Source organism: Danio rerio, chromosome 10, assembly GCF_049306965.1.
Source record: "Danio rerio strain Tuebingen ecotype United States chromosome 10, GRCz12tu, whole genome shotgun sequence".
Classification (NCBI taxonomy): Eukaryota; Metazoa; Chordata; class Actinopteri; order Cypriniformes; family Danionidae; genus Danio; species Danio rerio.
This window is the reverse complement of record NC_133185.1, coordinates 41,984,092-42,000,000: the sequence shown is the minus strand read 5'-3', so window position 1 is coordinate 42,000,000 and position 15,909 is coordinate 41,984,092. Positions and strand designations below refer to the sequence as shown.

At 33.6% G+C, this 15,909-nt stretch overlaps 1 protein-coding gene across 4 annotated transcripts in view; it reads left to right on the top strand.

The window, feature by feature from the left end:
- The first annotated feature begins 10,651 nt into the window (after nucleotides 1-10,651).
- Nucleotides 10,652-15,909, top strand: part of sez6a (seizure related 6 homolog a) — a 105,107-nt gene continuing 99,849 nt past the window's right edge. For all 4 annotated transcript variants that reach the window (XM_073915076.1, XM_005169184.6, XM_073915075.1 and 1 more), the window contains exon 1: nucleotides 10,652-10,934. In XM_073915076.1, the coding sequence (XP_073771177.1) occupies nucleotides 10,850-10,934 (85 nt within the window). In that variant the 5' untranslated portion in view covers nucleotides 10,652-10,849. The remainder of the gene's footprint in view (nucleotides 10,935-15,909) is intronic.

Below are 15,909 nucleotides of genomic sequence, written 5' to 3'. Positions count from 1 at the left end.
GAGAGTGTATGGGTGTTTTCCAGTGATGGGTTGCAGCTGGAAGGGCATCTGCTGCGTAAAACATATGCTGGATAAGTTGGAAGTTCATTCCACTGTGGCGACCCCTGAGTAATAAAGGGACTAAAAGAAAATGCCGAAAAGAAAATGAATAAATTAATGTGAACAAATGAGTGCATGACTCACTCAATGACATAAATCAATGATTCTATGACTCACTCATAAAAACTTGTTTCAATACTGGATGCATCAGCTATTTGAAGTTATCATTTGAATTAATGTTTAAATAAATCTTAAAAATACTTTAATTGTGTCATCACTAGATGAATCAGCATTTTTGAAAAATTCTCTCGAATGAATGTTCAAATGATTCACTTAAAAAAAAGACTTCAATCGTTACATTACTAGATGAATCAGCATTTTTTAATCAGTATTTTTGAACAATACTTTCGAATGAATATTTAAATGACTCACTAAAAAAGACTTCAATTGTTTCATTACTTGATGAATCAGTGCAAGTTAAAATTTTAATGACTCACTTAAAAAAAACCTTTAATTGTGTCATCACTAGATGAATAAACATTTTTGAACAATTCTCTCGAATGAATGTTCAAATGACTCACTCAAAAAGACTTCAAATGTTTAATCACTAGATGAAACAGCGTTTTGAACAATTTTCTTGAATAAATGTTTAAATGACTGACTTAAAAAACTTTAATCATTACATTACTAGATAAATCAGCATTATTTAATCAGTATTTTTGAACAATATTCTTGAATGAATATTTAAATGACTCACTCAAAAAGACTTCAATTGTTTTATTACTAGATAAATCTGCATGAATAAACATTTAAATTACTAAATGATTCCCTACAAAAACTTCAATTGTTCCATAACTTGATGATTCAGCATTTTTGAACAGTTCTCTTGAGTGAATGTTTAAATGCTTCACTCAAAAACACTACAATAATCTAATTACTAGATGAATCAGCATTTTTAAACACTTCACTTAAATTCATGTTAAACGACTTACTGAAAAAAGACCACTTGTTTCATTACTAGTTGAATCAGCATTTTTGAACAATTTTCTCGAATGAATGTTCAAATGACTCACTCAAAACAACTTCAAATGTATCATCACTAGATAAATCAGCATTTTTGAACAATTCTCTTAAATGTATGTTTAAATGATTCACTCAAAAAGATTTCAATAATTCCATTACTAGATGAATCAGTATTTTTAAACACTTCATTTGATTCGGTGTTTAAATGACTCACTAAAACAGACTTCGATTGTTTCATTACTTGATGAATCAGCATTTTGAACGCTTCATTTAAATTCACGTTTAAACGACTCTTTCAAAAAGATTTAACTTGTTTCATGACTGCATGAATCAGCTTTTTGAACGAATCTCTTGAATAAATGATTCAACTACAAATACATTTAAGTCAAGTATTGCCAATTCCATGTGTAATAATGTAACTGACACATTCTTAAAGTGTCATCCTCCTTCCAAACATTAATTTACTCAATATTTATTTGCTTTTGTTTTTTATTCTAACTGTAAACATTTCTATACGCTTGTGGAAATCACACTTCTTGTAGTACAGAAAACCTGATTTGAACTTTACGCAACTGTCTCTGGAATAATCTACTATAAAGTAAGCTGGCTATTATATAATTAAGCTTTGCATGATTAATCATTTAGAAACATCACAATCTCAGTTCAAACATAACGTTTTAAAAAGATTTTTTAATAGTTAAAAGCAACTCTGGCCTGCAACAGCAGCTATATTTAAAGCTATTATATGCTCATTTTTGTTCAAGGTTAAATTACATAGGGCTATTTGCTATTAGCATTTTATCAAAAAAACAAGACAGCATTTGAATGCACAAGCTGATGTCAATGAACACAAGCAAAAGCTCTGCCTTGTTTTGTCACAACTGTAAAATAAACAATGCAAAAATTGCATCATTCATCAAACCGTTGCATTATATAACACATCCAGGACGAGGGAGGAATGTGTTCCTTGGCAGCCTTCACATAAACTCATTTCACAAACTGAAGGGAGAGAAAGATTACAGAAAGGAGGCCAGGAAAGTGTTCAAAACAGCCATTACTTTCATTCATTATCTCAACAGTAGGATCTTTGCTGTGTCATTTGCTCGTGTAGAATAAATGACAAATTCAGTGTCAAATGAAATACACAGGAGTGATGTTTGAGAGCAGTAAGCAAACTAAAGTTCTTTTTGGGTACTTTTATTTATTATCTAATCAAATAAAGGATGCATATGATAAAGTATAGCTTGCGATTCCACATCCACAGTGCCATGTAATGTCTGTGATTGTGTTTCAGAGCGAGCTATAGCTAACGTTAGCTGAATTAGATTGCCACCAGCAAGGTGAGTTAAATGTCAATTCATTTAACAGCCTTTGGTACAAAGTGTTGATCCTGGATGTTTTCATGTAGCTGTAAACCCTCCATTCCACTTCAATCCTGATATCCGCCATATTTGTTTTAATATCTTTCATACAGTGGTGGCCATAATTATTAGAAACTAGATTAGATCTGAAAATATTGACCTTCTTGCCTTCATTTCATATAATGTTCATGAAATAAGAAATATTAGATGAAGTGAGTAGTGCTTTTATCCGCATTCAATTTTAATATTACCATGTTTACGATTTTGACTGTAATATGAACAGTATTTTACCGTAGGACAGATGTCACAGTAGTTTAAAGTTGCATTGTGAAATTACTGTATATTTGACAGTAAAGATTTGCAGCACTGTAAATACATACAGCAAGATGAATGCCGCTTTAAATGTAAATACAGTACGTTTGCTGTAAATGATTTACAGTAAGTTACTGGCAAACTGATGCTGGTAAATTACTGTAGATTCTAAAGGAAATTGATAACAGTCTAACTTGTTTTTTGAAGAATAATGATCTACACCTCCTTCATACTAAGGTTAATAAACATCATGATGACGTTGTAGAAATTTCATTTATTTCACAAATATTTTCATTATTTTATCAGTAATATTATGATCAATTTAACACAAAACAGCTGTTACCTCTCTTAAATATGTCACTGTATATCCCTCCATGGTATATTTAAGTCACACTTGAATGTTCCACAATGAGAGGCAGTCCAAAACGTACCAAAAACAACTTCAGCACAGACAGCTGTCATTGTAAGACTGTTAGAAACTCATTTTTATGTCAAGAGTAACTAAGGGAGAAGAGGCGGGGCTTACCTTTAGGTCAGCTGTGTAGCTTCATTGCAATTTACCAATCCTTAGTACCTTCGACTCAACTGTTTTATGAATGCCAAGTATTTAGACAGAATTTTTTTGCTAATATATTATTATATGTACATATACACTAACCGGCCACTTTATTAGGTACACCTTACAAGTATCGGGTTGCCCTCTTTTGCCTTAAGAACTGCCTTAATACTTTGTGGCATAGATTTAACAATGTTATGTAATTATTCCTCATAGATTTTGGTCCATTTTGACAGAATCACACAGTTGCTGCAGATTTGTCAGCTGCACATCCATGATGTGAAGCTCCCGTTCCACCACATCCCAAAGGTGCTCTATTGGATTGAGGATCTGGTGATTGTGGAGGCCATTTGAGTACAGTGTACTCATTGTCATGTTCAAGAAACCAGTCTGAGATGATTCACGCTTTATGACATGACGCGTTATCCTGCTGGAAATAGCCATCAGAAGATGGGTACACTGTGGTCATAAAGGGATGGACATGGTCAGCAACAATACTCAGGTAGGCTGTGGTGTTGACACGATGCTCATTTAGTACTAATGGGCCAAAATTGTGTCAAGAAAATATACCTCACACCATTACACCACCACCACCAGCCTGAATTGTTGGTACTAGGCAGGATAGATCCATGCTTTTTTGTTGTTGACGACAAATTTTGATCCTGCCATCTAAATGTTGCAGCAGAAATATAGACTCATTAGACCAGGCAACATTTTTCCAAGCTTCTATTGTCTAATTTTGGTGAGCCTGTGTGAATTTTGACCTTAGTTTCCTGTTCTAAACTGACAGGATGTGCTGTGCGTTCAGAGATGCTCTTCTATTAGCTCAGCCAGTCTGGCCATTCTCCTCTGACCTCTGGCAACAAGGCATTAGCACCCACAGAACTGCTGCTCACTGGAAATTTTCTCTTTTTCGGACCATTCTCTGTAAACCCTTGAGATGGTTGTGTGTGAAAATCCCAGCAGATCAGCAGTTTCTGAAATACCCAGACCAGCATGTCTGCCACCAACAATCCTATCACATGCAAAGTCACTTAAATCACCTTTTTTCTCCATTCTGATGTTTGGTTTGAACTACAGCAGATTGTCTCGACCATGTCTACATGCCTAAATGCATTGAGTTGCTGCCATGTGATTGGCTGATTAGAAATTTGCCTTAACAAGCAGCTGGACAGTTGTACCTAATAAAGTGGCCGGTGAGTGTTCTTATTCATATTTAGACACAAGATAGCTCCCAGTCATCATTAACATGTAGAGTAGAAGACTAAATTATTAGTCCGCATGTGAGTTTTTCTTTTTCAAATATTTCCCAAGTGCTGTTTTTTTAACAGAGAAGATAGTTTTGTGCATGATATTTGATTAGATATTTGGCAAAATACTATGGTACTCACAAGTGCAATTTAAAGGCTTAAGCAGGTTAATTAGCAAGTTGGGTTCATTAGGCATGTAATTGAAGAACAATTGTTCAGAAAAATAACTTCTTAAAGGGATAGTTCACAAACATTTTTTAATTTACTCGTTTAAATTTTTGGCTTAGTAGTTAGCACTGTCGCCTCACAGCAAGAAGGTTGCTGATTCAAGTCCCAACTGGTCCAGTTGACATTTCTGTGTGGAGTTTGCATGTTCTCGCTGTGTTGTTTCCTCCAGGTGCTCTGGTTTCCCCCACAGTCCAAAGACATGCTCTATAGGTGAATTGAATTAACTAAATTGGACATAGTGTATGTATGTGTGTTTGTGTGTGTGTGAATGAGTGTGTAAGGTATTTCCCAGTACTGGGTTGCAGGTGGAAGGGCATCCGATGTGTAAAACATATCCTGGATAAGTTGGTGGTTCATTCTGCTGTGGAGCCCCCTAATGAATAAAGCGACTAACCTGAAGAAAAATGAATGAATGAATTAATGAAGGAATCCCTTTAAGGGGCTAATAATATTGACCTTAGCATTTTTAAAAATATTTTTTCAGCCAAACTAAAAGAAATTCAGATGAAATTCTTTCTCCAGAGAAAAAAATATAATAGAAAATACAGCATTTTTTCTGCTTGTTCAAACTACTTATTTAAAATGAGCTTGAAACAACACAATTATTCATGTTTTTTGGGGACAACTTAATTGTTTTATGTTGAATCCACTTAAAATTGTAAAAACCATCAAGTTAACTTTATCGATTTGCATTGGAACGACATGAAGGGCTTGTGTGAAACTCAAGATTTTTTGTGAACAACGTCCTCGCTCAGTTAAACATCACTTAGGAAACGTTTGAAAAAGACTTAAAATTTGGCCTTCACCTGTATATATGAAGGTCACAGGAACCGTGGGGTGTCTGTGTGTGAGTGGAGGAGTCCTGATGGATGTTATATTGGAAAAACCCTGAATGGATGTCTATTTATTCTTTATGATCTCATTCCTGCTGTTTGTGCAGCTATTAGAAGAAGAAAAAAAGCAGTTCGTGAAAGGTGAGCTGCTATTGAGACGAATGCCAGGTTTTATAGACGCAGATGAGTTGATCTGTCCAGTCCTGAGAGGAAATGTTTGGAGGGAGAAAGGCTCATTTAGCAGAACAGAGGGAGGCCGTGACATCAGCAGACTGAGACTAAAATATGTGGCAGCTGTGATAGGTTTGGTGCCTGAATCACACTTTCCAGAGCGCTTTTCTAATCCTTTGCCAGAGACGCACGCACGCACCCACGCACGCACACGCACGCACACGCACGCGCACACACACGCACACACACGCACACACACACACGCACACGCACACACGCACACGCACACACACACACACACACACACACACGCACACACACACACGCACACACACACGCACACACACACACGCACACACACACACGCACGCACGCACACACACACACACACACACAATCAAGCAGGTCAAGATGTCAATTTCATCTTTTATAATACGGATTCATTGATAGCATTACTTCAGCAATACACACTGAAGATATCATTCAGAAAATACCTCAGTATTTAAAATAAATAATACTAAGAAAAACTCATTTTAGCTTTTAAATACATATTTTATTAAAAAATTTAATTTTTAAAAATTATGTATAAATTAAAAATAGGTGTCACGGTGGCGCAGTGGGTAGCACGATCACCTCACAGCAAAAAGGTCACTGGTTCGAGCCTCGGCTGGGTAGGCTGGCATTTCTGTGTGTAGTTTGCATGTTCTCCCCATGTTGGCATGGGTTTCCTACAGGTGCTCCGGTAGCCCCACAGTTCTTACAATGTTCTTGTTTAAAGGAAATACTAAGTTTCTTTAGTTTCATAATTTGATGAACTAAAATAACGGCTAATAAAAAATGTAAAGAAAAACAAAACATATATTTTCAGTTATTTATATAATATATTCATAATATGTAAATATAGGCCTATGCAATGTTTTTAATCTGTATAAAATAATAGATTTTAAATGAATATTTGATATTTCATTTATTTCTAAGTGTACACTTTTATGTTGTAAAAATGTTAAAAATTGTACAATTTCCTTAAAGGAAATATTTATAATTTTCTTTAGTTTTATAATTTTCTTCGTTTTTTTTTATAATATATTTAGTTAATAAATATAGACCTATGATTTTTTTAAAATGTATATTAAATAACATCTTTGTAATAAATGTGCATACAGTATTACTGAAAACAAATGTTATAAACAGTTCTTACGATTTTGTTTCACAGAAATACTTTGATACACTAAAATAAATAAACAAAAATAAAATCTATAAAAATATTCTCTATCACTTTTTAAAAATACTATATTTATTATTTAACAACTATAGGCCTACACAATTTGCATAATTAATTACAATATATTTGTAATTAATATATAATATGTAACTTATTTCTGCATGTGTGTTCAGTATTACTAAAAACTAACTTCTTATTTTCTGGAAATAATTCGATATACTAAAATAACTGAACTAAAATTAAAATAAAAACACTGTTCTTTCACAATATATGTTCAAGTATAAAAATAATTAAAATTAGATTTCAATGAAAAATATATTTCCCTAAAATGATATCCTAATTACGAAAGCATCTTGGATTAGAGCCTGGCCTGATCTGATTGATAAGGACACAGTAAATCTTTCTCTTGATATGGAGGCCCATAGATTAATTCCTCAGTAATAATATCTAATCGGCTGTTTAGTCAGCATCCCATCCGAAATGAATTTAGAGGCCGTGAAGATGATGATGATGGCTTCATTACCTCAGCACATTGGTCAGTCTATTTCACGGCTGTGATTTTCATTAGCGAAGCAGACACACTTTTTTTTTAACAGCAGCAAAGCGCAGCTGAAATCTCAGACTGAAGGTGTAAGCAAAGAGACACAAACATTAAAAACACTAACCGTCTGCCAAATATACAGTAGAGGATGTTACAGTGATTTTATAGTATATTAGATGCTGTCCAGAACTCCCAAAACCCTTAAAACCCCACTTCAATAGAAAGTTTTAATTACTTTCTCCATTTACTCTCTATAACTCTCTATATAGTTTATATTAGTTTCATCTTATGGTTTTTATGTTAGTGTTAGTTTATTTAGTTAGTTAGTTAATTTATATGAATGCTGTAAATGTTGAATAAATCATATTGTGCACACTGACAATTAAACACAAATATCATTAATAAATACTTAAATCTATTTAGTGTTAATAGTTTTTTACTTTTATTTTATTTTGTATGATAATTTATACAGTACTGTGCAAAAATCCTTATCACTATACCAGCTTTATTGGCCTAAGACTTTTGCACAATATCAGTGTTGTGAAGTAACAAATTACAAATACTCAAATGACTGTAATTGTGTAGTTTTTCTAAGGAATTGTAATTTGCTAAGTAGTTTTAAAAATGTGTACTTCTACTTTCCCTTGAGTACATTTTTTGTGCAGTATTGGTACTTTTACTCCACTATTTCCTTCAACCTGCAGTCCCTATTTTACTTATTTCTTGTCTATGGGGATTGACTAAAGTAGAAAAATTAGTCCTGAAATTCCTGTCCAATCAAATCACATGTATAGTAAATTGTATCATACTGAACAAACACATGGGCTCTTTATAAATGCAGCAAACCTTTTGAAAGCATTAAAAATGTCCAAGAAGATGTCCAACATCTTTACGCACAATGACCTAGAGATTTTTTATAGACTGTGTGTCACTGATGAGCAAATGAAGGATGTTGACTGTATGATGACTGTAATCACCAAACAATCACTAAAATCACAATCACTAAATAATGAAGAATGGAAGGAAGGGCCGGATGAAGGAAGGATCAAACAAGAGATGGAAAAGGAAGAACCAAATGAAGGAAGGACTGAGATAATAAAGGAAGGAAAGACCAAATTAATAAAGAAAGGATTCAAGGAAGTACTAAACAAACTAAGGAATAAATGAATGAATGAACCTAATGAAGGAAGAAACAAAAAATACAAATGGACGAACAAGCGAAAGAATGTATGAATGAGTGTACAAACAATGGACCTTATGAAGGAAACAACAAAAATACTAATTAACGAACAAGTGAACAAACGAATGAATTGATGAATGAATGAATGAACGAACAATTAACTTAATGAAGGAAGCAACAAAAATATGAACGAACAAGCAAACAAAGGAATGAATGAATGAATGAATGAATGAATGAATGAACAATGGACCTAATGAAGGAAGCAACAAAAATATGAATGAATGAACAAACAAACGAATGAATGATTGAATGAATGAATGAATGAATGAATGAACAAACAATGGACCTAATGAAGGAAGCAACAAAAATATGAATGAATGAACAAACGAATGAATGAATGAATGAATGAACAAAAATGTGAACAACTGAGTGAACAAACGAATGAATGAATGAATGAATGAATGAACGAACCTAATGAAGGAAGCAACAAACATATGAATGAATGAATGAATGAATGAATGAATGACAAAGAACAAAAATATGAACAAACAAACGAATTAATTAATTAATTAATTAACGAAGAGCAAACAAATGAAGGGAGGAATGGAGGAAGGACCAAATAAATGAAGGAAGGATTCACGGAAGAACTAAACAAACTAATGAAGGAAGGAACAAACAAACGAACAAACAAACTAATTAATTAATTAATTCTAATTGTCCTGACATTTTCTGATACAATGTACTGCATAATATCAGGCTTCTTTAAGCACTTTCAGGTTTAGAGTGTGTTTCTTTTTCTATCCAGGTGATCTCATGCAGCCTCTATAATATTCAGGTCTGGACACTGTGGAGGCCATTTCATGGCTTTCTGTGTTTCATCAATAGGATTTCACTGCTATTTCACTACTACTTATATTTCCAGAAGGAATGGCATTATGGATTAAAACCAGTCTGTACTTTTGAGCATTCACAGTTCCATAAGTTCAGGCAGTATTGATAACAAGACTGGTAGAAATGCAGCTTAAAACAGGACAAACATTTATTCATTTTCCTTCGGCTTAGTCCCTTTATTCATTAGGGGTTGCCACGATGGAATGAACCGCCAACTTATCCAGCAGTTTTATGATATGACAGTATTTATTTAGTATTTATTGCATTATTAGTGCAATTTTTTAATATTTTTTAATATTTATTTAAACTACCTTTTATATTTTTTAATGAATGTTTATTGTTTACTTAGTTTTTCTTTATATTATCCCTTAATTTAGTCTAATAACCCATATACTCCTCAAAAACAGTCACACTTTACAACAAGGTTACACTAGTTAATGAAAAATAATGTATTTACTTACACAAATTAAGTATTAGCAACACTTGTGCAGCATTTATTAATCAGTTCAACATTTAGGCTAGTGCATTATTAAAATCCAAAGTTGTGTTTGTTAACATTAGTTAATGAACTGTGATTTAACAAGAACTTACAATGAATGAATGTTTTTTTCATTACTAACATTAACAAAGACGAACAAACACTGTAATAAATTAACTGTTCATTCATCGTTTTTCCGTGTTAATAAATACATTAAATAGCATCATGGAACCCTAAAGTGTTATCAAACACGCTTCAACCAATAATTAATAAAAATAATCAGTATAATATTTATTTTATATTAGGTTATGCTTTGAAATCTAAAAAAAAAAAAAAGTTTTCTTTGTAATACCTCTGTTGTTCGCCCGCTCAAATCCACTTGTACATTGTCCCTCCCCCCAACCATTCAAATGTCTCAATCCCTCAAGGTTTAGTGTGTATTAGAACTTGTTCTGGTTGCATTATAGCGCGATCTATTTATCCTCGTGTTATATCTAACTCTCCTTTGCCTCTCGGTACACAAAACCAAAAATCCTCTGAAGTCTAAACACTGTCTGCTGCTGTCCGGAGTGTCTGACGGAACTGTCCGCGGTGCTGAAGCTCCGCAATCCGCTTACAGCAGCCGTGAGTCGGGATAGCTGTTTCTCTGCGCTGAGAGTCGTTTTTCAGACCTCACGGAAATCTCATCTGACATCCAGTTCCTTTACTTGGGATATTTTAAACACAAGGACAAATTACAGTGTGTTGTTAGGAGTCGTTTCAGTATGTGCGTGAGGATCGAGCTCCAAACGGACCGGCTCTTTCTGCTGCTCGTACTGAGTCTTTCAGTGATTTACACGAGCTGTCAAGGTGAGTATTTATGTTTAAGATGCTAAATTTGCTGTGATGAATGTGTTAGATATTCATTGTGGACTCATGATTAACTGGGGTTGTAGGCTTCATGTTGTCTGGGGCTTTACTGGCAGAGGATTTTGCGCCGCGTAAAGTTCAATTACGAAGAATTTTGCATATATTTAACGTTAGAGATTGATGGATTACGTGTTACACCTTCACACACTTAGCATATCGACTACTTGATGACAATGATGAATACAACTGATATTTAAAGTCAGGGGGTCTTCGCTAAAACGTTATATTGAGTTCACATTTAAACTAGCCTACTTCTCAAAACGACATTTTAAAGCTAAAGCTAATGCGACACAACGGACACGGCGTCCGTTTGCGAACTTCAATGGAAAATTCACCCAAAAATAAAGATGAACTCATTATTTACTCGTTCTCAAGTGGTTCCAAAAGTTTCAGTTTCTTGTTGAACACAAGATATTTGGAAGAATGTTGGAAAAAGCTAGCCAATATTGGGAATGTAAATGCTGCAAAATTCAATCAATGACTATACCAGTTTTCAACATCCTTCAAATTTTTTGTTTTTCTTTTCTTTAAAAAAAGAAAAAAAGAAACTCAAACAGGTCTGGAACAAGGTCAATACCTCAAGAAAGATAAGGTTGTTCATTTTGTTTATTTTTTAGAACTACAACTGCCGTTCATTAATTAACCATTAACATTTGACCAAAAACTAGCCTACACAGTTAGATTTAATAAACATTTACAGTGTATCACCGTAATAAAATTACATACATGAAATATATAAAATTCCATACATTAAATATTTCACGTAAATAATAATAATATATTAACAAAATAATTCATGTTTAAATTTTATTTTCATTTTGATTTGTTTTTGACTGGATATGATCTATGTTGTTTGGGACTAGCTAAATTAAATTAACAGTAATTTATCAGACTCAGCCACAATATCATTATGAGGGCTGATGAACTCAGCATGGACCAGCCTTTACAGTCACACTCCTGTCCACTGCGATCTTCTCATTGAACCCTCAATGAATTCACTAATGGTCAGAGACACGTGCACTGCACTTGTCATGAGAATAAATCAGTGTTTTTAATGCAAGACACTTATTTTACGATTCAGACAGTAAAAAATACACATCTGTAAGCTAGCAAAACAACTATTTACAGCTATACCATGGTTGTAGAATTGGCACTAATAATCATATCAAACATAATCTGATGTCTTGCTTCATTCATATCATGCAGTATACACATTGTCTACATAATCAGACACTTTACGTGTGTGTTTCTTTTTCTTTAAAAAGAGGAAAGAAACTCAAACAGGTCTGGAACAAGGTCTGAGTAGGCTAAATAATGTTGTGAACTATATCCCTTTCAGCACCCCAAAGCTACACTGTAAAATGTGCCGAATATAGCATTTATATTTCTAAAGATGTCAATATTTACAGTCTAATCACTTTAAAGAACCACTACAGAACTATTAATGTTCTTAAGTATTTATTTTCCTATAAGTTACAGAACTGAAACTGGTTTATTTATGCGAAGAGACAAAAAAAAAAAAAAAAAAAAACTATAAAGCAGTGCTAATTAGAAAGCATATCAAGCATGAAGAACCACTGAATAACCAATGTGTGTGTTTGTGTGTGTTTGTATGTGTGTGTGTGTGTGTGTGTGTGTGTGTGTAAGCTAAAAGTTGGAATGGTCCTTAAAATAAGTACAACAATTTTAAGTAACAACAAACTTTGCATCGCTACATATTAATATTAGCATACAGTTTGCATGCAAACGCCTTCTTTAGCGGTAAACAAACAGGTACGCCACTTGAGCTTCAATCAATATAGTAGAAGCATATGGGACAAAATGTCAACAAACCTAAGTGTGTTAATGATTTCCAAGCCATTTAAAACTCATTAGAAACTTGTATTGTTGTGTTTAAAAATTATTTTCGATGACTGACGTTTGTAGCTAAGTGTTTTGCATTGCTCCACACATATTGCGCCTCAAAATATGACCTATTATGTTGAACCATTCCGCCCCCCCAGTGTTACAGCGGGACAGACTGATTGTGTTATGGGTCCCTGCAGCAGAAGATAATGACACTAATCCCGAAGATCAGATTACCACCGTCCCGAACAGACCTGTTTATGAAAGCAGCAGACTTGTGCTGTTTTTACCAGTTTAATAACAGACTCTATCGCGGCTTATTCAGGTCATTTGAACAGTTACGCAGAGGCTGCAGATGGCTCGGAGGTTTTTATATTAAAGTTGCTTCATAAGTCAGGGTATTGTTGATGTTTATATTTAATTTAGTGACACAGCATGTTGGGCGGCCATATGTTGTGTTGTGATAATGAGATGCAGTCCTCCTGTACTATCCTGTGGGCTCCTGTTTGCTTTACAAGTGCAAATTCTACTGATTTTGTGGGATTTTTGCAATGAGACGAGTGAAATTGCACAAATGAACATTAATAAACGTTGACATTTTATAAATAATAAATGATAATTTATGCAAGCTTTTAAAAAACTTGCTGAATGACAGGATGAAGGACAGTTATTGTATTTCAAAATGAAGTGGTTGATGGATAAAGGATGAAGGACTGTTGAATTTCAAGTATACTGCCGCTTTGCACTTTAAAAAGCAGGAATATTTAAAAATTACAAAATTAAAATCAACATGTTTTTAATGGCCAAAAACATAAAGCAACTTTTGTGCATCTCTCTAAACCACAGTTATGCATATAGGCAAGGCAAGTTTATTTTATTTTTTCTACTTCTACATTATAAGTGCATATACTTATATTTAAGTATATGCACAATATACTTATAATTACTTTATTGTAATATAAGTTTGACTACTGTTAAATGGATTTTCCCTTTATATGACTGTTTATTATCATTACAATTTAGCTACAGAGTGCATTTTGAACATCTTTATTCTGGGAGAATTTAAAGGTACAGTATGTAAGTTTGACACCCAGTGGTTGAACTAGGTATTGCACATCTGGTTAAAAGCACATGTAAGCGCAGGTTGCCAGATTGACGACACCAACAGCAGTGTGCCTTACTATCAAGCCTAAAGGCTGATTTAAGGCTGATTTAAACTGTGTTCTTAAAATCAACGGCACGCAATAGAAGGAATATTTTCTATATTAAAAGGAGTTTTTGTCCTAACCAACACCAGAAATGTATATTTTAGAAACGTCTTTCATTTCTTGCAGCTGAACAACAGAAAACTGACCTTGATCACCTCAGGTACACCCTATGTGCTTTATTCAGTGTTAAATGCTAATAATGTGAGTTTGAATGCCATTTTACATGACATTTATTGCAATGCTACACTCTCAGAAACAAATGGTACAATGTAGTACCAAAGATGGTACAAACCCTTGTAACTGGGGCAGTACCTTTTATGGAACAGAATTGTACCTTAAAACAAAGAAACAAATTTGTACCAGTGCAGTTTGTACCTTTAAGGATATGATTTGTACCATGGGAAACCAAGATTTACCTTTGGTTTTTAAAACCTGCTGATACAATATTGTACCTTAATCAAAAATACAAATCTGATCCAAAAAGGTACCACCACAGTGACAAGACACTTTGTTTCTTAACAGCGTCAAAAATGCTTACTAAACATTTATTTTAAATGCCTTAAAAGTTTAGTTTACAATAACTATAGTTTTATGTTTTACCAGTTGTTTATACTATTGTATTATAGAACTTACTAATTAATGTTTATACGTTTTTTTTAAATACTTTTAAATGATGATTCATGTTTTAATATGGAAATTACTCATGAAATCACTTTGCCTTTCTGAGATTAATTTTCAAACATATAATATATAATAAAGGAGTTGTCCAACACATTGGAACCTTTTATATGAGAACAATTGTGTAAGTTCATTTTAGTTGTACCATAAATGGTACAGAACAGCATCATAAGAGGTCTTTTCTGTACCATATAAGGTACAATTTTTACATAGATTCAAAACTGTTCCTTAAGGAATATTATTTGTACTAGCGTGTACCTTTTTTCTTAGAGGGTACTAAAAGCTGCTGCAGATATTTCACCTCAGATCTTGAAAAATAAAACAGATGATCTTAAGAAATGAAACCATGACTCAGTGCAAGCCAACACATATCAGTAATGTTAATTACATTTTTTTCATAATTATGTTAATAATGTTAATAAAAGTGCACTATTCTGTGCTTCTGAATAGCTGTATTTAAATTTATGTCATGTTTCGACTGATGCGAACAGCCAAATTGCTTTTCACTAAAACGCGTCATGTAGCATGTTGTTGGTATGCGGTTACAATGTAACCTGCTCACCTAATGTTTGCATTTGTAGTATTTATATTATCAGGTAAATCTGTGCTTTTTAAAACACTATTGGTTGGGTTTATGAAAGGAGGACAATGGGTCAGTCGACAGCGGTCTCTGGTGGATTTACGTGAGAAGAGCAGATGCAAGATGCGAGAGAAATTCGAGATCTCAAAAAGCATACATATCGGCCTCTGGTAGATTCGCGTAAACAAAAACGGAAAAAAAAAAGTAGCTCATAGGATGTATTTGGTGCTCTCCAGAAATGTATATAGGGGTGCGTATCATCAGAATGAGCCTGGGTTGAATTAATATCCTTAGAGACAATAAAGGTTAATTATTTAAAATCAATATCCAAATGGCAAAATTAGTTTTGTTTTCCAGAACTGTTGTGATGTTGAAAAATCGTGCACTTTAACAAAAATACTTTCATTGCAGCGTTACCTGCATTGTAAAGCACCTCTAAAGACTCCTCCATCAAGGGTTCTAGTTATTAAATGATGAGTACGACATTTGAAAGTGCATCTTAAGTGAAGTTAAGAGAGTTAATATCCCTGTATATGATGACTTATTGAGTGCCGAATGAAAGTTTTGCAAGAAGCATTTGAAAGTGAATGACTCATTTATAGGC